This window comes from Falco rusticolus, chromosome 4 (assembly GCF_015220075.1).
Source record: "Falco rusticolus isolate bFalRus1 chromosome 4, bFalRus1.pri, whole genome shotgun sequence".
NCBI classification, from domain to species: Eukaryota; Metazoa; Chordata; class Aves; order Falconiformes; family Falconidae; genus Falco; species Falco rusticolus.
This window is the reverse complement of record NC_051190.1, coordinates 58,194,200-58,220,120: the sequence shown is the minus strand read 5'-3', so window position 1 is coordinate 58,220,120 and position 25,921 is coordinate 58,194,200. Positions and strand designations below refer to the sequence as shown.

At 44.1% G+C, this 25,921-nt stretch overlaps 1 protein-coding gene across 14 annotated transcripts in view; it reads left to right on the top strand.

Moving 5' to 3' along the window:
• The first annotated feature begins 805 nt into the window (after positions 1-805).
• The window catches only part of KMT2C (lysine methyltransferase 2C), a 198,718-nt gene continuing 173,602 nt past the window's right edge, over positions 806-25,921 (top strand). For 12 of the 14 annotated variants that reach the window (XM_037386989.1, XM_037386996.1, XM_037386997.1 and 9 more), the window contains exons 1-2: positions 1,552-1,666; positions 1,778-1,957. In XM_037386989.1, coding sequence (XP_037242886.1) covers positions 1,779-1,957 — 179 coding nt within the window. In that variant the 5' untranslated portion in view covers positions 1,552-1,666; position 1,778. Of the gene's footprint in view, positions 824-1,551; positions 1,667-1,777; positions 1,958-19,398; positions 19,758-25,921 lie in introns of those variants that run through there. The other 2 variants (XM_037386995.1, XM_037386999.1) reach the window with 2 other exon arrangements.

The window sequence follows — 25,921 nt, the reverse complement described above, 5'->3', positions numbered from 1 at the left end:
CGGGGCAGGGCCCGGGAGGAAAGTCCGGGGGCGCGGCCCGCTTCCTCGCCCCGTAGCCGGACTTTTCTCTGGCTACGAGGCCGTAGCGCTCGCCCCACCACCCCCTTCGGAGCCGGAGTCCCTCCTGGCCTCCGGGACACGTTAAATCCCGTGTAATGAGGCTTAACCCCGCCCCGAGCCGCGGCGCAGCCGGGCGGGCAGGCAGCCAGCTAGGCCCCTGCCCGGGGGAGGCCCCCCCCCGCCGCCCCGAGCGGCCGCAGCTGTTCCAGCCGGAGCTGCTGGAAAGCGGCCACGCTCCCCAGACCGAGTCTCCCTCGCACACAGCGCTGAACTCTGCTCCTTCCCTCCCCTCCCCCGGGGCGGCCGCGGCTCCCCGCCGCTCGCTGCCTCCCCCCCCACCCCGAGCCGCAGGCGCACGGCGGGGGGAAGGGGAGGCTCCCCGCCCCCGGGCTGCAGCCAGCCGTGCCCGGGCTCCCCGCGGCTCGGGGAGAGCGAGCGAGCGCCGCCGGGCCGGGCATCGTGCGCTGCCCCCCCCCCGGAGCCGCCGTCCAGGCGAGCTCAGCCCATGTGCGGGGACGGGGGCGGGGGCACCCTGCCGCCGAGCGGCCACTTTCATCCCGCCGGGGCGTTTCTTTTTTCTTTTCCACGGGGCCGTGGGGAAAATAAATAAAAAACAAGGGCGGGGAGAGGGTGGGGGAGCGAGCGGGCTGCCGGCCCCCGCGGGGCGCGGTGGGGGTGCGGAGCGCCCCGTGGCGCCGCGTCCCGTCCCCGCTCCGCGGCTCCGCGCTTTCCCCGCAGCCCGCCGCGGCAGCCAGCCCGTGAGGTCAGTGTCGGCGGCGGATGGGTGTCTGCGCCGTGGGACGGGCGGTGGGCGGGCGGGCCGGGCAGGCGCAGTGTGGGGCCGCGGCAAGGGGAGGAGGGCGGCGGGAGGGCTCTGTGTCTATGTGTCGCACTGGCAGAGGGGGGGAAGGGAAGGGAGGCGGGGGGGGCGGGTTACACACCGGGGCAGCAGCGGCAGCAGCGTCGGGATCCCTTCTCCACCCCGCGGGGAAGGGGGAGGGAGGCGCCTCCGCCTCCTCCTCCCCCTTCCTCCTCCCCCTTTTTCACCCTTCCTCCTCCTTCTTTCCCCAAAGTTAAACTTCCTGCTCCCGGCCCGGCTGGGAAGGGGACGCGGAGCCCGGCCGGACTCAGCCCTCGACACACACAACAGCTGGAGCTGTCAAAACTTCCTCCGCTCGGCCTCGGCCCCTGCCGCCTCCGCCGCCGCCGCCTGCTCCTCCTCCGCCCCCGGGGGCTCTGCGCGGGGGGAGGGCGCAGGGCCAGTGTACAATGAAGCGGCGGCCGCCGCAGCCGGGCAGCGCAGGAGCCGGAGCCGCCGCCAGCTCCCGGGGCCTCTGAGAGGGGGGGGGGGCGCCCAGCGGCGGGATCAGCCGCCTCTCGCTCGCTCTCTTCACCTCGCCCGCCACCTCCCCCAGCCCCGACAGACCCCGCCGAGCCGGGGAGGGGGTGTTATTGTGTGTGAGACCCTTCCTTCCTCTGCGCTCTTTCTCTTCGCCCCCCACCCCCCCACCCCCCTCCTGCTCTCCCCATGCTGCTCCCCCTGCTACCTGTGCTGGTCGGCGGCGGCTGAGGCCAGCAATGCGAGGCGGAGGTGGAGGAGGCGGAGGTGAGGAGGAGAGGAGCCGCGGGAGCAGGAGGAGCATCGGGATCCCCATCACCATCCTCATCTTCATCCTCATCATCATCATCCATGTGTCTCTCTCGTCCTGCTGACTAGGATGTCAACGGAGGACAAGAGTCTGGTGGTGGCGGTGGTGGAGCCGCCTCAGCAACAGCAGCAGCAGCCCCCCGAGCCTGGAGCTCCCCCCCCAGCAGCAGCAGCAGCAGCCACAGACAAAAGACCTAGGGGCCGGCCTCGCAAAGATGGCGCTTCCCCTTTCCAGAGAGCCAGAAAGAAGTAAGTTCAGCGTTTGTGTGTGCGAGGCAGAGAGGGGCAGGGGGCAGGCAGCCAGGCGCAGGCAGAGCTGTCAGCGGAGACTCGCTGCTGGTCGCCCCCTCCCTCCTGCCTAATGCCATTTTGAGAAGGGCCCTTCTTTCTTCTCCTCCTCTCCCCTTTGCACTTTCCCCTCCTCCTCCTCCTTTTTCACCTTTGTCTTCCTCCGCCCGCTCTCTCTTTTCCCACTTTTCTTTCACCGTCCCTATTCCTTTCTTCTCCTCCTCCTTCGGAGTTTCTCTTCAGCTCGTCCCCCTTCACCCTCTTCCTCCTTTTCCCTTGCCTTTGCACCTTCCCCCTTCTCCTTTTTGGGTGTCTTCTCCTCCAGGACGCTCGGCTGCCTTCAGCGTCGCCTGGCTACTCCCTGTGCTTGACGGTAGTTCCTCGTCGCTTTCCCTTTTTATCCCCCCCCTACTGCCCCCCCCCCCCTTTTTTTGGGGGGGGAAAAGAAAAGACGGTTCTTGGCGGGTGGCTTGGCGAGCCCCCCCGCCCCCCTTCCCGCACCGGGCGGGTGCTGGCTGACGCGCACACCAAAGTTGAGGCAGGAGTTTGTTCGCCGCCGACCCCGCCGTGTGCTCGGAGGTGGGGAGCGGCCGGGGGAGCTGTCAGGCGGCGGCCTCTCACGGCGGGACAGTGGCGAAGCACAACAAACACACGGGGGGGTGCGGGGGGGGGTGGGTGCGTGTGCTTCTGCCTCGGCTCTGGCAGCTCCACCGCGGCCTCTCCCCGCCGGGGGCGCGGGCGTTCGTTAGCCCCAACGGCCGCGGCGTGCCCCCTCCCCCCCCGCCCCGGGGGCCGCTCCCGGCGGGGCCGCTCCGCTCCCCTCAGGCCCCTCAGCGCCGGGCGGGCGCGCACAGGGCCCCGCAGCGCGGGCACCCGCCGTGCCAGGGCGCGCTGCCCCTGAGAGACCCGGGCGGGTATGGCCGCGCCGGCGCTGCTGGGCGTGAGGGGCCACGGCCGGGCTGGGAGAGGCCTGGCGGCCCCGCCGCGCTGGCTGCTGCTCCCCGCGGGTTATTTTGGAGTTGGATGGGTCTCGCCGTGACATACCTGATGGCCGCGGTAATAGGGCAAAACGGGGCGAGTGCGTTTTGAGAAGAAACGTGAGGATTGTCAGCGGAACAGCCTGTGCGCTGGGAAGCGGGCCGGGGCCTGGGGGCTTCAGAGTTTGTTCCCCTTTGTTTTGAGGGGACGGTTTGGGTTTGAGACCCCCTCCAGGTATATGCGCTGCGCCAGGTGAGTTGCTGGCGCTTCGCTGAATGCCCACCCCAGGTCTCGCCCTCCGTGTCTGAATCGGAATCGTTTGGGTTGGAAAAAAGACTTTTAAGATCCAGTCCAACCACACTGTCACACTGCAAGTTCAAAGCACTTCAGCGAGGGATTCTGCTGGGCTGCACCTACAGGCACGCAAAGGCTGCGCTTTGCTCCCTATACATTGCCTTTCACAAGTACATGTTACATAATTATCCCGGGACAGAACTGCCGTCAGTCCGGGATATATGGATTCTTTTTGTTGTGGATGAAAGTTTCCCTTCAGAGATTTCTGTGTTCCCCCCCCCCCCCCCCCCCCAGTTTTGACCAAGCTGCATTGTTTGCAGCTCCCTCTTTTAATGACCGTATGTATTCGCTTGGTACAAATTTTGCTATAGTGATAGTTGAAAGTCGTTGGCAAACACACACGCAGTAAAGTTCCTTGGTTCATCTCCTTTACGCTTAGTTTTACACACTGTTTTTATTCTACGCGTAGAACCCAAACCTAACATAGGAGACCTTCGGACATTTTATTTTAAAAGAAGTTTAAGGAGGATAAATGCAAACACAACTGAAATGTGCTGGTCTGCACAAAAAGCAAAATAAACGTTATTTGTGAAAACTGGCATATCTTGCAAGCCATTCTGAGGTGGTGTGTGCACTCTTGATGAAAAGTGGGTGCTAAAGAGGTAATTATTTTTTTTCAGTTGGGTTTTTGGTGTCATGGGAATGTTTTTGACTGGTTTTAGGAGGAAATTAATTTTTCATGTAAAAATATGTACTTATGCTGACATGACTATAACCGTGTAAGAGCTGGAAATGAAATTAGCTGAGATAAAATTTAAAATTAATCGGTACTCATTTTCTTCATGCTGTGATTGTTCCTGCCTGGTATGGTGCTAAGAGTCCTTCCTCATCTTTGTGGAAAACATGTAATGCTGGTAAAGGTGTTATGACATAAGTCATAAATGCTTTTAGAACTAGGGTTTCATCAAAAATAGTGTTTTTCTAACTTGCACAAAGTAGTTATAGATTGGTTGTTTTTAGTCGCATCCATTTTGGGCAGGAAATAGTTTTATTTTCTAAATTTTGCTATTTACAGCATACTGATTACAATTAGCTAAGCAAATACAGAAACAAAATAAGTGAAAATATTTTCTATTTTTTTCTTACAACTACTTGGTCCTGTTCCTTTTCACTTCTGTGCTTTCCAGTTGGATTAATGTGCCTCATGTAAACCAGATAAAAGAGCATATGTCAGACCATTTTCTGTACTGTAATCACATGTCTAAATCACTATTAGCTAGTCAAATTGTTCAACTGCTTTATCCCATTATAGGAAATGTTCCACTGAATGTTCAGTCTAAGTGCAGTCTAAGTAATGATAAAACGAAGAACTCCGCATTAAACCGGGAAAGCCAAAATAGAATAATTTCTCGGCTATGGATGCCTCCATTAAGGACAATACCATATTGGAGAATGCTGTAGGTTGGTATTTTACCTTCTTGAAGGCCGTGTTTTTAAGCAAATTTGATGAGCTTAAGTAGACAGATGGAAAACTGCGTTGAATCTGCTGCTATGAGATGCCAAGGATTCTCAACTCTTCCCAGAAGTAGGCTTATGTTAAGGGAGTTCTTCAGCAGGACAGCTCTGCGCAAGTCTTTGTCATCCCACGTTTTACCTGGTTATCAGTAAAAATTCCAGTAGTACTATGGACGCAGGTGTGTGTATCGGGAACATACTGAGGATTCCTATAGCTGATGACCTGGGAATCAGTGGTGTCGATACCTGGAGAGTTAATGATGGTAGCGCGTGATGCTAGAGCAGCTTTTTGCCATTGTTTGAAGGATGTAGCTTCATGAACAGCTTTGTCAGGAGACTTAATCTTAGGTGAACAGTTCATTTTTATTATTTAGATTTTAATTGTGCCTGGAGGCCAGGGCACCATTATACTACGTACAGTACAAATGCATAAGCAAAGATGGCTTCTGCACAAACATTTGCTTAATTTAAATGTAAAGATAAGATGGCATGTAAATGTAAGAAATGTATTGGGAAAGCACAAGGGAGCTGTGAGAACGCGATGAGGGAAAGAACATGCAGAAGTTCAAGTACTCTGGCTATCTCGGCATCGGTGAATGATTCATAAGCATCAGACTTGGAGGTTATATTTAAAGGAGGGTAGCATTGTCACCCTGAGAATTTTCACAGATAGCTTGTTTCGTGCCTGGAGTGCTAGACAAACGCTCTTACTTTCTTCCTTACATTTTGACAACTGGGTATCTGTATAGAGCAGTGGTTCAAATTTAAGAGGTAGAGCTAGAACAGGCCACGTGGAGCCTTGAAATTGAGAGCAAGTCAGTTGCTCATGATACGGTTTATCAGGAAGAAGGAAGAACACACAGAACTATAATCAAAGCAATGAGGGAGGAAAATATTTTTGTAGTATCACCTTTCAAATGAATTTAAAAAGCGGAGAGCTTGCACTTATGAAAGCCAAAAAAAGAGTAAAGTTGCATTACTGAAGATACAATGTGTTGTAGGAGAAAGGAACTTTCAGGTGCATCGTTAAAAATTGTATAGGAAAAATGGAAATTATTAGGGGCCATCTCATTGTATGGCCTGGAATCTTGGAAACTTAACTTCCTTGGAACTTTCAAGGCTATGGACCTGAAGGACGGAATGCGATCTAAAAGAAGTTGCAGGGGAAGAGTATTGGTTCTGTTTTAACTATGTTGTCGTTGTATGAACAGCTGGTTACTCCTGAGAATGTATCAGAATAGTATTATACAGGTGCAGTAAACATTTTTGTTATCTATTTTAAGGACTAGAGCTTTCTTGATCTATACAGGTTACAAGCAGCCCAGATGTATCTTCTTAGCAGAAATTTAGTAGCAGAAGTCTCATTGATTTTGGTCATGATAGCAGTTACTTATAAGTCAGTATCTAGGCTCATTTTAAATTTTATTTCCAGCATCCAGACTTTGATGTATATTTCAAATTATTTTTGCAAATGTGTGTAGTTTAAAACAGCATAGGATAATGATTTAAAAAATAATGAAATTTGTGGAAAACTTTTTGTGTGTTTATTTTTAATTTCCTATGTTTTAATTTTTGTCCTAGTTTTTCATTATTTTGGCCAATGTAAGCTGCAGTAGGTTTTCAAAGGCCATAGATTTCACACATGCAGATAGTTTTGAGGACACGTAAGCATAGCATTTTTGCCAGGAAATGTTTATTTAAGAATTTTTATCATTACTTTAGCTGCATTTGCTTTAGGGTAGGCCAATATTTAAAGATACCTACACTCATTTCAAAAGAACCTTAACATGTTGGGTGGATTCTCTTTATAGCTCAGCTATGTTTCTTTAGCTCATCACACACCTTCTATGTGATACTTGTATCTTTACTTGCCTGCCCTTTTCTCACTTCAAAATTTAACGTTTGCAAATATAAAATTTGTAGTGTTACACAACAAAATGTTCCTAAATACATGCTCATAGTTAGGGGAAGTCAATATTGCCTGGTAAGACTGAAGGCTTTTGATGGATGGGCTTTGTGCAACTATTGCACAGATAAGGGTTAAGGTATTGAAGCAAAAAGTGGCCTGTACTTCTGCCTGTGCAAGCCACGTATCAAAATGTTTGGCCAAAAGCCAGAAGGTATGTACTCGGTCACAGGGTGTGAAGAGATGAGGCATGGAGTAGGCTTCATGATCATGACATTGGCTCTTTGAAGGCATTTCTAGTCCATCGTAGAACAGAACCGAGCTACGTGCAGCAGGGTCCCCTGGGAACTTTGCGCCATTTTCTTCAGCCCATGTTGCATGACTTCCTTCATTGTACTCGCATCACCAAGCAATTCCCCAACTGTCTTGGGTAGTTCTTGCACAGGAGCCTGGCTTTGACTGTTCACAATACTATTTTGCTCAGCAGGTAAATGATCTCTGTATTAATTTTTTGATTTTCAGTTCTTGAATCGATTTATTTGAGGGGTGACTGTGAAGGCGTGGTAGGTTTTACAGAATTGTTTTAACAACTTGGATAATGTGGCAAAATACTGATGAATATGAAGTGGTGTCTTTGTGTGTGTCTTAAAGGTTATTGAGATTAGGTTTAATGTTAGGAATAGATATTTTGCTATAACCTTAGCCTACAGTTTTCACAAATTGAAACAGGCTGCACTTGCAAGTGAGGAATTCATGAAGATTTTTTCTGACATTGCAGTTGTTAGTTTGTTAATGTTTGTATTTGATGATCCATTGAACTTCTGTAGTGCTTGTTGTGAGGACCTCCAGGAGCTATCAGATAGTATCATGGCAGATCAAGTATGATGACAGTTTGTGAAATCTCATATTTGGTATATTGGTCGTAGGGTATGCCTTTGCAGAAGTAGGAAAAAGAACCCAGTCTCTTGGTTGTTATTTTCTGAGCCATCTACACACCAGACATCTTTTCATCTTGTATTCAATGACACAGGAGACTTTTTTTTTTCCCAGCTTAGAACAATAAAATACTTAAATTTTCTTGGCTTTGCTTATGGATATTCTTTTTTTTTTTTTTTTTTTTTCCTTTCTTGTTAGTGTGTCCAGCTCCTACTAACTTCTTGTCATTGTTCTTTCATAAGATAAGTAATTGGAAATGGAGATTTCTATTCTTTGTTGTCATTTGAGTTGAGAGATGGTTTTCCAAGGCGGTTGGCTTGCTGAGAACAGGTAAGCTCTGCCTTTCTCAGGCCGGTGTTTTTTTTTTTTTCTCCTCCTCGGCCTAGCCGTCCCACAACAATGATGAAGGGCTAGCAGAGTCACGTATAACTAGGGAGAATACAGTTTCCTTATCCACCCCTAATAATCACTCCCTTACGTTGCTTTAAACTGATTTGTGGATTTAACTTTTTAAGAAATGCTATTATAGGTACACTGAAATGCTATGAAATGGTAAACCATTAAGTGACTAACAATTTCAGAGAAAGCTTTTCTCCTTTATATGTTTATTTTTATTACCAATTCATGCAATCTGCATGATTCATACAGTTTGGATAAATATGGATAAGCAAGATTTTACCTAGCAAGTACTGCGTGCTGGTAACTTGCATTGAATTCTGCATTTTTGTGTTTTTTACTTTTTTTGCTACATGGATGGTACTAGATGTTCCTATTTGTGCCATTCCTGGGTTAGTCAAAATAATTTTGGGCACTTGCTTCAAGAACTACATTTAGTAAGTTCATTTAGTAGCATTGGTGCTTTTGAAAGAAAGATAAAGTAGGAAAAAGCCTTTAAAATCTAGAATATTTATTACTTAGAGAAACATAGGCAGTGGGTGTATGGAGTGCATCAGGTGGTTATTTTCCCCAAACACCATAAATCTTAAGCTGGTTCTGGCAATGAAAAGCAGCAGTGCCGCCCTCCCTCCGCTACCAGCTGTTTGTTCTCTCCCTTGTGCTGACCCAGGCATTTGTGTAGCCATGTGGTGAACTGCATTGGGAAACTGATCTGGGTTAAAACTAACCTGGCAAAGAAACGTGTTTGTGATAGCATGAGGGAGGAGGCCAGAGCAAGCGGCCAGGCTGCGGAGAGGCAGAGCTACAGCTTTAGGTAGCACTGCCAGCTTAAAGTAGTGTCTGTGAAGCTATAGCCTTGGTCGTCTGAAATTTGAGGGTGTTTGATTTTTAGGCTGACTCCTATGAGCTCTTCAATATAAGTGTTCTTACAGGAGATTGTGAGAGATTTTGCAGCCTATAGTCATGTTATATATGGTGGTTGCTTGGTTGTTTAAAAAAAATAATGCTGTTGAAAGGCATGTAGACAGATGAGTTGTTCTCATCTAACTGATTCTTGCCCCAGATGTTGGCATTGACTAAAAAAGGGACTTTGGTTCTCACTTTGTTCCTCAGAATCATTCTTAATATTCAGAGTACCCTGAAATAGTAGTATAAATCAAATGTTTTATGTTAACAATAGTTTCTGATATTCTGAAACCGCCTTTCTGCATGTATATTAATATATACTTAATTAATTAATATATAGTCATTGTAATAAAATCACATTAGATCTTGCTTCTTTCAGAATATTCTTCCCTCTCACATTTTTGGAAGTATTTTTATTAAATCACACATGCACATGCACCAAATCCTATTGCCAGGCATTCCAATATAAATATAATTACTAATTTTCAATGCTGTATTTATCAACATTGTAATTGCTTTTCTTGAGGAAACTGCTGGAAACCCTGTCAAACTAGGATGTTTTCCCTTCAGACTTTTGGCTTTGGGCAGGGGGAGAAGAAGAGAGGCCTTTTTTTCTCTTCTGCTGTGTCATTACTGACAATAAATTCTTGCCAAAAGCAGTTTTAATTAGGCTTTCAGAGAAAATAAGCTTTAGGAAAATTTATCAATTTTTGTATTTTGCCTGCTATATTTTTATATTCCTTGCAGCATGTGCAATTGAATCACCAGTATGTCACAGTAAGATAAAAGGAATTTTTGGTAGTGAAGATGTGGTCCATAGTGTGCTATACGAGTGATACAGTTGCACATGCTCAGAGGAGTATAAAAATATAGCAGACAAAATAAATGAAAAAAAGATATATTTTCCTAAATTAAGGGTCCACAGCTGAAATGGAGAACAATTTTTATAATAAAATTTTATTTATTAGGGGATTGTTTCCCTTGTTCTGCACTGAACAAGCTTAACCTCTGTAGCAACATAATGTTGACTTAACTGTTCTATCCTTCAGAAGTTTGCTAGTCTTAATTAGGTTTCACCTGGCTGATAGGAACCACTTTTCAATTTATCAGAATGATTTCTACTAAGATCTTGTCCTCTAAAATGTTTATGGCCTCTGCCTCAGCTATGTTGTCATATGCAGCTCTTCCATGTGTGTCAATTTCCTCATGCAGATCCTGGAGGATGGAACCTTCCTGCAATGTTCTCCCACCTTGTTTGAAAATAATTTGCAAACAAATACCCTTTGAGTGCTCTTGTTTATTGTTGCTGACCTCTCTTAGGGCAATTTCACAAGGACACTCTTACGGAAAATGATCACTCACAGTTTAGAGATTACTTCTGTTTGTTTCTGAAGAATACTGTGAATTTCTTCTAGTCCTGCTGACTTGAATTTCCCTGATTATTTAGCCTAATTACAAAATCAGTTTTTAGTATTAGCTGCAATGAATCTGTTTTATGAAGGCTGAGATACAGAGGACAACATTTGATTCTGGTTTGTTATCCGTTTGTTCTTCTTTAACATTGTTATGTACTGACTTTTTTATTCCTACTTCTAAAATATTTCTGAAACTTTGTTTGCCTTTTATATTGCACAGTGGTAATAATGCATGCTGTGCTTTTATCTCTTCTGATTTTTATCCCTGACAGTTTATGCTCTTCCTTTATATTCATTAAAATGCCCTTGTTTCCATTCCTAATATGATTCTTTCTAGTTTTAGACCCTTATTACTGGCTGCTTTTGATGCAGCCCGTATTGTTCATACTACATTTCCTATCTCTCCCCTGCACTGGAATACTTTGCCATTGTGCGTATTCCAGTACAATAACTGCCAGTCCTCCTTTAAATGACATTCGCGAGAGCTTCTAGCAACAAGTTCAAAGAGTTTGTTGAAATTTGCTTTTCTTCTTTCAGTTAATTGAAGATAAAAATTTGTTCTCCTTTTTCTTACTGCTCTCATTTTTTCCCCTTCCTTGGCACAGTGAATGCGTCTCGTTACCACTTCCAGCCAAATCACTGTACACATTGAGATGTTTAAAATGGAGCCTGCCCTAATAGAGTGAAGTGTGAAGTAACTGCTCTTCTGGCATCCTCAACTTTGTGAAACAGTTGTCCTCAACATTTTCACAAACATGTTGGGCTGTTTGTTCTGTTACTTTGGTTTTCTATTAGACGTCTGGATGATGGCGGCCTCCTCTTATCCTCAAGATATGTGCTCTGAAAGCTTCTGTTAGTTGCTTCAACAAGTTTACCATCTCCCCCTCACTTGGTCTGTGAGTTTTTCTCTCCCAGCCTTTCCTGTTCCTTGTTCCCTTCCTCTGCTGTTTTTGTTTCTACTCCAACTTTTTTCCTTCTCCTCTGTTTCCACTCCCCCCTGCTTGTTATAAAAGTGAGTATAGTACTTTTTTTCTTACCTAGGCCCACTGAACTGCACGAGACTAGAACTTCAGTTAGAAATGGGCCAGATGCTTTTTTTTTTTTCATTGTGAAGAAAGGCTTGGAAAATGGAATTTTGAAATAAAATAAAAAGACCTGTTAATTTCACCTTCCTTAAATTTCATCATTTATAAAGTGAGCTCATTCATGGCTGTGCTTGTGTTTTGTGTTGACTAGTGGCATGGTTGTAGCTAGCAAAAGTGTTTTGGCCCTTGAAGCACTCTTGTTTCTACACAGTGGCCTTGTCTGTGCTTATAAAATACCCAACAGGGAATGTTTGGAGTCAGTGGATGCTATCATCCCTGTTGTGAGATTATCGCAGCGGTTGCTTGTACAGTTTTGACCTGGGCCTGCCAGCACTCCCTCAAACAGTTCTCAAGTCTAGCCCAAGGATTTGCATGGGCCACGCACCATTCCCAGCACAGTTTACATGTGGCTGCTTTGTTTGGGAATTTGAGAATTAGATAGCATGGATGTAGGCTCTTCTGTGCTAGCCGGCCTCAAGGCCAACATCACCAACTATGTGCTTGTATAACTGTAACTGATGGTTGGGTTTGGGTTTTTTGATTGTTTTTTTGGGGTTGGTTTTTTTTGTTGTTGTTGTTTGTTTGTTTTTAAAGGAGGACTTCAATGAAATGGTTAAGAGTTCTCATCAGTTTTACTTTCAGCCTCCTGGGCAAACACTGTGCCACAGTTAATGTTCTCCAACCCATAGGGATGTAAGTTTAGGATGAACAGCTCACAGCAGAATTGCTCTAGAGGGAACAGAGGAGATGGGATGTGCAAGCCATAAGGCTCTGGGAAATTCTGGCTTTCAGTGCTACTTCAGTCTTCTTGACACACAATTTTTCCTGGTTCATGTTTTGCATAATTAACCTTTTATCAGGCATCCTGGTAGAGATTTTTACAAAGGCAAGTGCAAAAGAGATTCAGCCGGAATTCTGATTTATTTTTCTGTTTCTGTCTTCCAGAAACCCTTTAGGAGAGAACTGGGCCCAGAAATTGGGATGGGGGGGGAGGGGATAACTCAGGAAATAAATGATCCGTAAGCAAGATTATAGAAAGAAATTATTTTCCTAAGGTCTTTCATGTAGCTGTAAGGGTTGGCTCATGGCTGGCTATTTTGTTGCCTCTTCTTGTAATGCAACAGAAGAGTATTATTTTGTCCTAGGGTGTGCTGTGTACAGCTTGAAGATACAATAATTTTTATTTTCAGTGTTGGTAAAGAATAAATATGAAAACTTGGTAAACTGACTCACGTATTTTGTGTGTTCCACATGTGACCTTCTTGGATAAGGATACACTGGTAGAACAGAACAGAGAGTACTACTGATTATATACCGACTTTATGGACAAGCAGAAAATCTTGATCTCAAGGCTTGTTAACCAGACACTGTCAGTGGCGGTTTAAATTACTGATAACTTATTGCAAGTAAATACTGGTTTAAGAATATTTTCAGTTTAAGTTTTTGAATTAATGTGTCTTTTTTCATTTTACTTGCTTTACACTGTCTTGATAGGCAAAAAGAACCTGTTTTTAAATTGTTAGCGTGACCATGTTATTTTAAAGGCTTTTTTAGACCAATGACTGTTTCTTGTCTATGCTTACTTAACATGCTCACAGTTCAAGAAAGTGAAGTCATAACTGGCTTGGACATGTATGAACTTGTTGAGTTTAAGCTGGAGCTCTCAGCCATCCTGTATCTTCTAAGGTACACTGTTTTTCTTGTTTGATTAGAATTTTGGAAAATACTGTGATAGACATTTGTTAGCTGGCTTTTATCTGAAGACTATAAATATTGTTAGATCAAGTTAAGTTTTTCTGGGGGTTATAGTTTTTTTGGTTGGTTTTTTTTTCCCCTTTTCATCCCCCAGTATGTAGCCCAAACCAAAGGAATATACAGCTGCAGGGATGTGACCATGTCATGTGGTGTGGGAGCATATTCCATAACAGCTGTTAGTGATGGGCCTTGGGGACAGGGCAGAGACTGAATTCTAGCTCCTGTAGTCATGCCACCTGGGTTTCTTTCTCGGCAGTATTGTAATGGTCTCTGAATTGTTTTGTTTCAAAGCTTTTAAAGAATAATGATATTTATTTTACTACTATAAAGGAGCATACTAATGAATAGGAGGAAGTGTACTCAAATTCTGCTGAAGTCTTTATGCTTAGTCAGAAGAGAGAACTAGGTATCTCTGAAATGCAATTCAGAGGGACTAAGGTCTGAGCAGGATGTTCCTTAGAGCCACGTAATAGGAAATGCCAGACAAAGGGTTTTAGGTGTGATTTAGGCCATCGGAATATCACTTTTGTGCCCTGATCCCTGTTGTCTGTGCATGGTTTCTTCGGGGCATAAGTTATTTCTAATAGGGTCCCACCATCAGATTGCATCACTGTGTATAATTACACAGCTGTGTAAACAACGAATTGAACCTCAAAAATACTGGTAAACCGTTTTGGGAACTGGCTCTGTCTGACCTGCTTTAAGCAGGAGGTTGGGTCAGCTGACCTTTGAGGTCTTTATCATCCTGAGTTATTGTATGGTCCTGATCTATGAGCATCCCTTCTGATGGTCATGCCTATTGTTTATGTTGTACCCGTTGCTTTTATACAGTGAATTATGTGTAATAACCTTTATTTTGTAGAAGGTGTTTTCCTGTCTTATTTCTTGAAAGAAAATTGTTTACTAAATCTCTTTGTTTCATTGTCTGTGTTTCTTATTCCCTCTGTGATGTGATACCTGCTTTATCTATTAATCTGTGCGATTCCACATATACTAAATAAATTATTGCTTCCTTACTATGGGTTGTTCCCCGCCTCCCCCCAAAATGGTGTCATCTGGCATTCCAGATTTTCTTCAAGAGTATATTTAAAAGTTTATCTGCTAGAAAAGAGTAGGGCTATTTTAATTGATTTAAAGAAAATATGTCAGAATTTGTATTCTCATTGGATATCCATCATGCGCTGTTGAAAACAATTTTGTCCTGCCTGTACTAGCAGCTAACAATGCATGTCATTAGCAATGAGTCATTTTCTGATGGCCCATGAGTGTTTAGGTATTGCCTGTTTTCTCCCTCTTCTCTTCTTGCATCTTTTCAACTTGTAGTTTATTCATCTATACTGGGTTTTAGGTTTTTTTTGAATTCATTTGCTCACCCCTTTATTTTCCTTTCTGGTAAGCGGTACTACATTATTTCACTTGCACAACAGTGTTTACTCACACCAGCGCTTAGTAGTAGTGTAAAACGGACACGGGTCACGAGACTCGTGTGCAGTGTTTCTGTGAGAAAGCACCACATGCCATGCTACTTCAACACCAGGTCAGATAGTACTGTTGGGAAGGTGAAGAAGTTGAGTAAGGAGAGGTAGTACGAGATTTGAAGACCTATATTTTTTATTTCAAGTATTTTTTTTCAGGAGTGCTTTTTAACCTGATACAGCCTATGCTTCTCCGTTGATACCACTTTTTGCATTGTGTTACTGGACAAGATCTGGTGACACTTTGTGAGCTCAAGCTACCTTGAGACATCAGTGCTGGTGCTCTGTGGGAAGGTATCAGCCATAGAGGCAAAAGGGTACGCTCCAGCTTGTTATTAAGGGTTTCTACCTCAAATTCACATTCATCAGTGAATTAAGTGTAATGGTAGGCTTTGCACTGAAATGGCCTGTTCTGCCATCTCTGTCAGGGATGCAGGGATGGTAACCTTTGGCTGAAGCATGGGAAGACATCAGGGAAGACCGACACCTTGAGCCTTTTCAGTAACAATTGCCAAAACTTGTCTGTCAAAGCTGTAAGCATAGACACAACTTGATGCTTTCTATGTAAAAGCTATTTCAGTTACCTAACTTATGTTACTGTTCAAATTTTATTTCTAATAGCATGCTTGCTAGACATGACATCTTAGATGTAATGGCTTTAAATCAAATTTATGATAGTATGTTAATGTGGGTATGTAGCTGATGCACTAAAATGTATTTCTTGGCTGTATGACATGCAGCCGATCTACCTTGGGTTCCAGATATGATCTGGTTCATGCTTACAGGAAGAGACAGTGTAGGGAAGAGGAAAAAATAACAGTATGGAACCTTTATTTTTTAGTTTGGTTTTCTTTTTACTTTTAGAAATTGAGTCTATCTCCATAGGCTGCCTTTGTAGAGGTTAGAAACGAAGAACTTCCAAAACCCTTCACATGCAATAAAAAAAGAAGTCAGACTACTCCTATTTAATCTATGCTTTGGCATGAAAAGTGGAATTCACAGAGAAACTGTATTCACAGAAGAGCGTGGTTGAAGTTGCTATGTAGCATGGAAGCATGAAAGGGTGCTAGAAGGTAAATTGCCTTTACATCTCAGTAGAATTGCCGGGCTAAGGAAAAATATCTGAGTTTCCTTTTCTGCTTCTTGTCCTTTTGGAGCTAGATACTTCAGGCTTAATCTCAAGTTGTTACGATTCTGTTATAGTATTATTACAAACCCATTGAAGATCATGACAATAGCAGATCAGCAAAGTTAAGAAGAAACACATGTTCAAAAAAGGCACATTTTTGTGCTTCTTAATACACTCATCATTGTACGTTTTAAAGTCAATGAAGTACCAAATCAAATGTATGACCTAGCTATAGTAACGAAGTAATACTTCAGTTGTGGAGCCCCTGTCTCTTATTTGTTTATGTATTGCACCTGAAATTTAGATGGGACTGTTCAGGAAGGGTGATGTATCTATGTCTGAATTTCTCTTGGTTGCTGTGGAGTAACATTGTTCAGAAGTTAGAAATTGCAACTATTGTAAACAGTTTAGGCATGCTTTGCTAAACGTGCCTTGATTAACTCAGGAAAACTTGTTATCCTTGAGTTAATCAGTTTGAGTTTGGAACAAAACAGTCCACCATATGCATAGACATAAGTTTTTATCTTAATCATTAAATCCATCGCTTCTGTTGCTTACAGGAAAAAAAAGTCTGCCTTAGGAGAGATGACTGATCCCATTTTTTCCCATGTACATTTTCTTGGCAGAAACGTTGGCTTAAACAGTTTCTGCCTTGCCATCATGGTGACACATGTTTGTGGAGACGTGTGAATTGGGGCAGGGAATCGATGCAGACAAAATTGCTTTGCCTTCTTTCAGCGTCCGGCCCCACTGCTGCTTGCTGGGTTACCCTGTAGCAGGATCAGTCCACTCGTTTGGGTCACAACAGGATCCAAGATACAGCTGAATGGGCACAGTTCAGAGGCTGGGAAGAAGAGACCTGGGGTGTGATCAGCTTCAGTTAGAATTGCTGCCGAACGTGAAACACTACCACTCAGGTTCCTTCAGCTCCTCGTATAATCCTACTGAAGGCAACTTCTGGGCACTCTGTGTGGCAAAGTAGTAATTAGTCAACATGACCGGTGTTGGACCATGTCTGACTGTGCTGTAGTAAGATTACAGTTTTGTCCTTACTAAGATTTTTATGACAGTTAATCTGCTTTTACAGTAAAAGAACTAAATCTCACATCTTTCATATGAGGGAAAATGCAGCTCCATGTTCCAAGCTCTGGGGAAGAACGAGGCCAGCTAATATGACTTCATACCTGTTAGCTTGCATCTTGGGTCACGTGAACAGTAGGGAAAAGTACTGAGAGTAATTTATTATTGTTATTTTAACCAGCTATTATTAAATCGCAATGTGTCTTGTTTGTGCTAACATACTTAAATGGGTCAGGTGACCCATTACCTGGTATGTTAAAACATGCATTTTTTTTTCTGGTGGAGTGTAACGTGTTTGAAAATATCTACAGGTTTAAGGTACAGCAGCACGAACAACTTTGTGAATTTTTGATGCATTGGTGATGCTGCAGAGGTGATCATCTCAGAAGGGACCGCACCAGTGTTGTAGTGGAACCTTATATAAATAGGCAGTTATGGGATAGCTGACATAGAGTAAAATTGGTGCTCTAGCCTTGCTTGACCTGCTATGTATAAACACAGAAACTCATTTTATTTAATGCAATTTGGAAAATACGCAGCTTCTGTCTACTGTTGTGTATCCTCTTTGGTTTAAGAGGAGCTTAGTTTAGTTAATCTCAGAATGCCTGGTTAGAAAAATGTTTAAACTCTATGGAGATGTGTATCCAAGAGGGGGGTTGTCCTGATGAAACTTAAAGGGCTACGAATGCTAAACGGAACAGGCAAACTGATGAGTGTCTCAGTTGTGGTTTCTCAAGTCACCACTTGTTGGTGGGACAAAAATAACCAATCCTTACTGGAAAATAAAATACTGACATTTGCCACCTTCGCTGAAGTTTAGACTAACATATTTAACCTTCTCATTGCAGCAGACTGAGTGTGCTAATACATGTGGTTACCAGAGATGTGCTGATAAGCTGTAGCTTGATAGCTCCTTGTAACGAAATATATTTATGTGTCCGTACCTGTACTAACATGGCACGGTGGCTCTTATACAATAGTTACTTGTTTCAGAGTAAACACCTGCAGATTTTTTTATGTGAGTGCTTTCTTTTTAAAATTTTATCTTAATCTCTGGAGAATTGGTTTGATAAAAACCTTCCTGTAGGCCAGGCACCTAGAGCCTGTTTCAGTTGAAAAGGCAGCGTCGGTCCACTCTCTGTGCAGGGGTAGGTCCCGCTGTGTGTGAGGTTTGGGGGTGGTTTTGATCCATCTTAAGAGGTGAAATGGTCTTTTTGAGGTCCTGAGTGCATGTATTGAGAATTTCTCTAACCAGCACTGATAAGGCAATAACTGAACTTACTTGCTTGTCCACGGCACAGGTGCTTTATGTTAAGTATGTCCAGTTGTAGCTTGGTGTAACAGAAGAGAATTTAATTAAAAAAATAATTCAGATGAGTGAGAAAATAGGGGTAATGCATGGCCTTATTATTGTTTGGCAGATACCTCAGGTTATTGTTGTCAACGTGTCAACCTGTGTCTTGCAGATGTCTGATACTTAAACAAATTTTAAGAAAACTTACAAAAGATTGACCGAAGGGAAGCATTACACAACAGCCATCTCAGGGTTTTATGCAAAGTCGAACAAAGGTAGTTGCATTACTACTTCAGTTGCCAGACCGATTGGTTTGTGAGTATCTATCGATAGGAGTGAAGTGATAGTTGCGCAATGTTTTCTGGATTTGTTTTTCTCCCTGTAGCAAATAGAAAATTGGCCAAGGACCTTTTGAAGGATTAGGAAAGAGGCGTTTGTAGATGGACATTTGTCAGACTTGCTTTCCTAGCTTGTCCGTTCCAGACTGGTTTTGGAGAAGTGTAGAGCAGCCTGAAAACTGTTAAAAAAGGCTTGGGGGGGGGTGGGGGGGGTGGAGGGGAGGGGGAAGCCAGTCCCCGAAGTCACACCTTAATCTTTACGGCTGGAATCCTCTTTTTCCCAGAGCAGCCCCCACCATCCGAGGAGGGGCCGGCCAGGGAAGCGGCATCTATGGAAACGTTTTGTAACTTTTCCGTCGCGCTGCTTTGTTGAACGGGCAAGTGCAGGCGTTGGGGGAAGGGCGGAGGGGGAAGGGAACGGGGGGCGCTGCCGCCCGCCCGCGCTGGGGAAGGTGCTTCTAGGACAGGGGCTTGCGGGGGGACAGCCCGGGCGCTGCCGGGGCCGCCTCCCGGGCTCGGCCGCCTCCGCGGGGCCGGGGCGTGCGGCGGCCCCCGGCCCCCCTGGGCGCCAGCGCCGCGCCGTGCCCGCCGCCGGGGGTGCGGGGCGGGGACGGGCGCTGGGAGCCTCCGGCGGGGGCGCTGCGCCTCCGGCCGCCGCCGTTGTGCCTCGCTAGCGCAGGCGGCGCGGCGGCCCCGGCTCCTGCCGCAGGACTCCGGTCCGCACATTGGCGGCGCCCGGCTGCGTCGGATCTACTTTCTCTCGCTCGGCTTTTTTTTTTTTTTTTTTTTCCTCTTTTTTTTTCTTTCCTCCCCTTTCCCCTCCCCTCCCCTTCCCCTCCGCTCCCCTCCCCCCCTCCGCCCTCCTCCGCCGGCGGCTCCAGGCTGGTTCGGGGAGGATCCCGGAGCCGAAGTTCCGAGGCGATCGGGGCCGTGGCGAATCGCTCCCCCGGCGGCGCCGCCATGGGGGCCCTGTAGCGCCGCCCGCGCCGCGCCCGCCCGGCCGCGCCGAGGCCCCGGGGCAGTGCCGGGGAGCGCTCCCACCGAGCGGCGGGGCTCCGGCGTAACATGGCTGATCGCGGGCAGTGCTGAGCGCTCGGTGGCTCCGCACGGCGCTGGGCTCGGGCCGTGACATGTAAATAACTTCTCTTTCCTCCGGATCGTACGGGCGGGCACCGATGCCAGCCCCTCCATTTTCCAGAGGGGATTTGTGAGAGGTTCCGCGGGGCTGGGCTATGTCGCGCAAAACCAATTCGCCGGGGGTGAGTACGGTTAACTTCTTTGTATTAAAGGGCAAACTGTGACAGCGGGCACGGAGCGGGCCGCGGGGTGACTCCCGGGGACACACACACACACGCACCGGGGGCAGCGCTGCGGGGACCTGCCGCCGGGACCCGGCCGAGAAACTTGCCGGGGGGACCCGGGCGCCGCTGCCGCTTGGGGACCTTGCGGCGTTGGGTCACAAAAACCCCCAAACCCCGCACCCCAAATCAGACCTGGGTACGGGGGTTCAAGTAACACACTCCCTAGGTAATCCTCGACCATTTAAAAAAAAAAACAAACAACAAAAAAAGGGAAAAATAAAAAAAAAAAAGGAGGGGGTGGGGTGGGAGAAACAAGAAACACAAAAGCCCAGCTCGGGTCTGCCCTGGGCTCGGCAGGCAGTCATCTGGGCATGCCTTCCCCCTGCACACCTATGGCACACACGTGTGCCTGCACGCACACACACATATTCTTTTATAATTATGACTTTATATGGTTAGCTATAGCGCAACTCTTTTTTTTTTTTTTTTTTTCTCCTTTTTTTTTTTTTTTAGCACTTTCATTTCCTGGTGTGAATTCTGGACTGATGGAAAAATGAGATACGATTAATTTTTCTGAAATATTTTGAAGTCCTCTGTACACACGGGTTTTGAAAAGAGTGCCATTTTAATTTTGCAAGATTTCAAAGCTTACCTGTTTAGTATTAATTTTAGATGATCCAGCTGCCTTTCTCTGTAGTTCTAAATTCAAAGAAAGAAAATCTTTTAAAAAAACTTACTATATTTCTAGCGCATAATGGATATCCAGACCATCATATATGATGATTTTTGTATGAGCAGTGAGCAAATAGGTTGTAAGTCAAAGTAAGTGTTATGTAACTGGCTGGCTTTAGCAAACTTGATACCAACTGTAAAGGAAAAAAAAAAGTCTTATTTTGGTTTTGCTTTTTGATATCGACAAAATGAGAGGCTGACTCTCCTTTTTTTCAACGGGATTACTTTGTAGCAGGTTGATTTTTAAAAAACAACAAACAAAACCCTCAAGCAACCTACACTTTAAAAATATAACCCAGTTAATCTGTACAGTGTTTTGTCTTTTTCTTAAAAACCTGTTTCAGCCATGTACCTAATCCTGGACACTAAATACTAGATACCCACCAGTGAATCATTAGTTAATGCTGTAACTCTATTCATTACATAATTGAAGAGCATTCCTCAGCTAGTATAGTTTTATTATTAAACTCACCATTTTCTAGCGTAGTGTTATTTGGCATAGTTAGAGTTCCTGAAAGAACTGAGGATCAGTGTGAAAATAATTTGCCTTTTTTGCATCTGAAGAAATAAAGTAGTAGTGGGTTATTACTCCTGTTGCAAAACTGAAACAAATAGGCAGACATTTAAAGATTCTCAGCAACTGTGTAAGATACTGTGTATTGAAAGAAACAGTTACTGAGCTGGAGTTTACATGTAGAGGTCTTTGTGGCATTTTTTTGTACATTATGGTGATGTTAGTATGTTGTGTTTGATGTTCCTGCACAATAAAATACGCTCGCTGTGGAAAAAAAATGCAGCTCCCAGACTGTTTAGTGCGAATATTTTAACCATCTACTTGTGAGACAAACGGAGGCAGGAGACAAGATATACTTCTCAGTGCTGATGTGATCAGCTGCATCTATGCTAGCCATTCATTAATTTCACTAGTGATTACATTTATTTTTACAGTATTTGATGTATGCTTCCTTTACTACTGTATTGTAAATGTCCTTTCTTTTGATAATATACTTGGAGCTTGAGTATATGTAGTTTTTAATTGTGTACCTCACTTGCAGGTTGTCTTTGTAAACTGTTTTGTGACTCTACTCTTCTTACATTGTATCTACTCTGTGCAAAGTAATACATAATATTGTCGACATTAAGTCTACGTGCTTTTAGGGCAAAATACTCTGTTCTATTTCTTGTAGGAATTGTTACTGAGTTTTGGTATTACTATTTTATAGACAGCATACTCGGTTGACTTAGATCCTTTTTTCTTTGTTTCTCCCCCACTTCTTCTTTTCTTCTGTATTATTAATTCCCAAACAGAAACTTCTGCCAAGTTTTGGCAAAATGTCTTTGAGAGGTTTTCTGGGGGGAAGGCAGGGGGTGGCATTATTGTCATTTACATAATATGCCAGTAGAAAGTAGTTGCATCATGTATACTTTCTTAATGTGACTGTTCATTGGACTTGCCTGAAAATGATCTCTTAAAGGTAAACGGCTGAGCAAAAATGAAAAGCAGCCATGTATTGATTTCTGCTTTTGTTTCAGGCTAAAAGGACAATTCAGCATGTGCTTTACAGGGTATTTCCAGCCTGAAATTTAGTCAGCTATTTAAAAGAATAATGGTAAAAGTGTTCTGTTATTGTCACTGCTCTCAAATCTTACGGCTTTGCAGTTCTCTTTTCCTGCTCTAAATGTGTGGATGGAAGAGTCTGAGTATGGAGTAGTATATACTTTGTAAACCATTTGGTATAAAACGTGCAGAAGGGAAGAAGGGAAACTGGCTCTGGAGTGTTGTCAAAAGCATACTCTAAAGGAGCTGAAAGATACTTTTTTTTTTTTTTTTTAATTCGGGCTGTTCAAGTTTTGGTAATTACTAAGGCTTCTGGAAACTAGGTAGGGTGTTTTCAGAAAGAAGTATTAAAAACCAGTTTGACAGTGGTCCTTTAGCTAGTCTTTTATAATTCTGTCTTTCCTCTGTGAAATCCTTTTGGCGTGTTGTGGTTCTCTGGCAGTATCCCAGCGTGTGATATCACCGATATCAGATGTCTTCTTGCGATTCGTGGCATTTGCTGTGCCGCAGCGGTGCTCTCTGGGACGGCTTAGGTGAACCAGGAAATGTCACAGAAATTCGGTAGGGAAACCAGCATGATAAACAGTCACGTAGTATTGGGAATAGGTGAGCGCCTTCTGTTAAAGAGTGTTCAGATCTTTGTGTTTAGGGATCTGATGTGGAATATATTCAGCCAACAGATGTGTCTTTGACCGAGTCGTCTTTACAGATTTTTTCTGAACATCTTAGATATAGACGCATATCAAAATGAGTGGCAAAACATCACAGTTAAGCTTTTTCCTTTGGAAATAGCTTTGATTTAAAAAATGGATCGTAGTCATATGTGCCCTTGTTAGGATTTATTTTCATCTCAAAGTTGAGGTCCAGTTCCAGGCGTAAGTATAGATGATATTGCACATATGGAGGAAATTTGACTCCTCCATAAGATCTGATGAAAGTTAGTCATAGTGCATTGCATTTCTGTCTGTCTCTTCGGTGAAGTCTCCCTCTTGTCTGTATTCACTGTTGAAATTTTACACAGTAAGCGTGGTTTGTGCTGACGGTGCTTTTGTAATATAGCTAGAAAATAAAAGATTTCACATTGGTTGCTTTGACCCATGCTTTCAACCTAGTTACCAAGCATTGAAAGGTAAATACTTGAGTAATTTACTTAACTAGACAGTTGTAGAAGGTGAAGGCATGGAAGACAAGTCTGCTTGTGCATTTATTTGTTTGTTTAGCCAGGACTTGCAATTCTTGGGTATAATTCTGTTTCAGGGGTAAATTCTTTGTTTTACAGGGAACTCAATATTCCTTCTAACCACAAACACTTCCCTGTTGTTAATCCAGATATCCCTTTCTCTTTCTTCCTTTTTTTTTTTTTTTTTAATTCCCCCTTTCTTTTTTATTCTTATTTTTAATTTTCATGCCCCAGTGCTGTAAAAAGAGACCGTAGATTGCTTTTGTAAGACTCTCTTCAGGAAAACGTGCATGTGAGACCAGGTTATTATTGCCTGGTTTGTAGTTAGGCTTCTGCCCTAACCAGCTTATGATCAAAATTAGACTCTTGCCCCCTGTTAGTGTCTAACATCAGATGCCACAGAGAAAAATGTGACCACCTCTGAAATGGGCAGTTACGGAATAATCATTCCATGGGGGATCTGCTTGAGATGGGATTAGGCCAGGAGGAGAATGTGCTGTGTTATTTCCAGAATTCAAAAATCCTCAAGCGAAATTCTTATTTATGCTTACAGTTCTGCAGAAGTCTATCTTCTTTGAATCAAAATTACTTGTGAGGATACTGAGTTTGATGGGATTTGAAGGCTTTTTTGGAACAGGGTGAAAGGATATGACGTAACTGGCAGAACAAAGAGAATGGGGCAGGGGGAAGGGGTGTGGTGGATGTGACTGTACAAGGACAGCATAGCTGGAGCAGGGAGAAGAAGGAGGACTAAGGTTCGAGCTTTATTTTAGTCACCTTGCACTTCTGTTTGAGTTGGGCGATGTTGGCAGTACAGTTTTGTGGCACCATTGACAATGAGTTTGGTGTGCAAGAAGATGCTTATGGTGGTTAAGGAGAGTGATGAGGGAGTGAGTCTAGAATACTTTCTAATCTTCTCAAAGGCTGCTTGATCGGGGCCAAAGAATAAATGGTGTGCTAGGTGTTGTCACTGCCATGTCAGCTTTGCCTTGCCTTGTGTACAAAGGGTTTAGTCGCAGTCATTCATTGTATGTTCAGAACTATCATAAAATGGAGGTCTAGGTTGAACAGTGAGTACTGTTTTAACCTTTGACAGACTTTTCTCGTTGAAAAGTGTCACTTTGGCTTTACAGTATTTTAGTAGAAAGCTAATTGCACATAGGACTAGGTACAAATGCAAGGTAGAGGGCTTTTGGAAGGATCATGGGTTTGCAGTGATCAGAAGAGGAATTCAGAGTTGCAGGAACGTAATCTTTCAGACAGATGGGAGATTGAGGATGAAAAGCATGGGCTTCAGTCTTTTTCTTTCCCCTTAATCCATCTTGGTGCAGTAGCTTGCCTGTGAGCAGTCTGTCTTTTCTTGTGTATTTAACCATCTTTTCCCTTCCATTTGTCCCATGTCATCTTCTGTTCTCACCTTGTTAAAGGAAGCAGAGATTTTTAACTGAAGAAAAATAAAACAGTTTAACGAATGATGTAAAGACAGTGTTACACAGCTCCAGAACTAGCAACTACTATAATTTGCAGTATACTTCTTGGGAGGGTGATGGTGAGGAAGCCTGGAAGATTTCCGAGGTGGTTTGTGTGGATCAGGCAGGGTGCAGTCTTGCGCGAACACATTCCCGGAACAGGGCTAGGGAGGGGAGCCTGGCCTGTATATGTTGTTTAGTTTATGTATTAGTGTACAAAATATAAAATAATTAAATACGTACACCACCCCCCCGTATACTTGTCTTCAGGTAGTAAAATCCACCTAGAATGGTGTAAAATGTTTAGCTATGAGGAGTTTATAAGTTAATCATTTTTTTTCTTCCATGTTACAGAAATGCACATAGCTATTGCATCTGCCTTGGTGGCTGTGGCTTGGTTACTGAGATGGTTATGTCACTCTTCCATAGAAAGTTTTGGAATCCTAGAGCTGAATCGGTGAATAGCTACTATTTTAGGCAGTTCTATTGCCTCCCTTGGGGATGTTTTGAAATTCGTTGACTTCTGTTTAGTATGTTACCGGAAAGTCAGGGTTTCTGAACTGTGGTGTATAGCCAGAAACTGCTATTGCCGGTTGTGACATCTGCTGCGTTCGCCCCTGTTGGTGAAGATTGCTTGCTGCTGTTTTCTCTGGTGAGAGCTGGCAGAAATGAAGGTTAGGGGGAGGTGGTTCTCTTGATCGTTGGTAGTCCTACGTACAGTTCATATGTAAACAATCCTATATTCTATTTATATATTTATTTCTTTCCTTACGGCTGCCTAATCTTCGACATCTGCTGCTGACAGCTTCACCAGTACTACAGAGGAGTTTTCATTATTGGTGCTTCTGGACCTCCAGATAAAGAGCTGTCAGTGAATAAGTACTGTATGGATTAATTTAATTATTAATCAGGATGATGGGGTATTCTCTAAGGTACACAATTCTGTTTCAAAGACAACTGAAGTCAATAGAAAGTTTTCCGTTGAAATAAAATAGTCATGAGAGTAAACACTCATCAGTATAAGTAAGAATTTGATAGTCCAGTCTGTTCGGTATCTGCTTTTTTGAGTAGTGCTAACTGATTGCTGCTCTGCATGATGAAGTGTGGGGAACAGGATGCATTAGAAAAAATAAAGCAGGCATTGCAGAATAGTTTTTCATTCTTCAAATTTCAAGAAAATGTG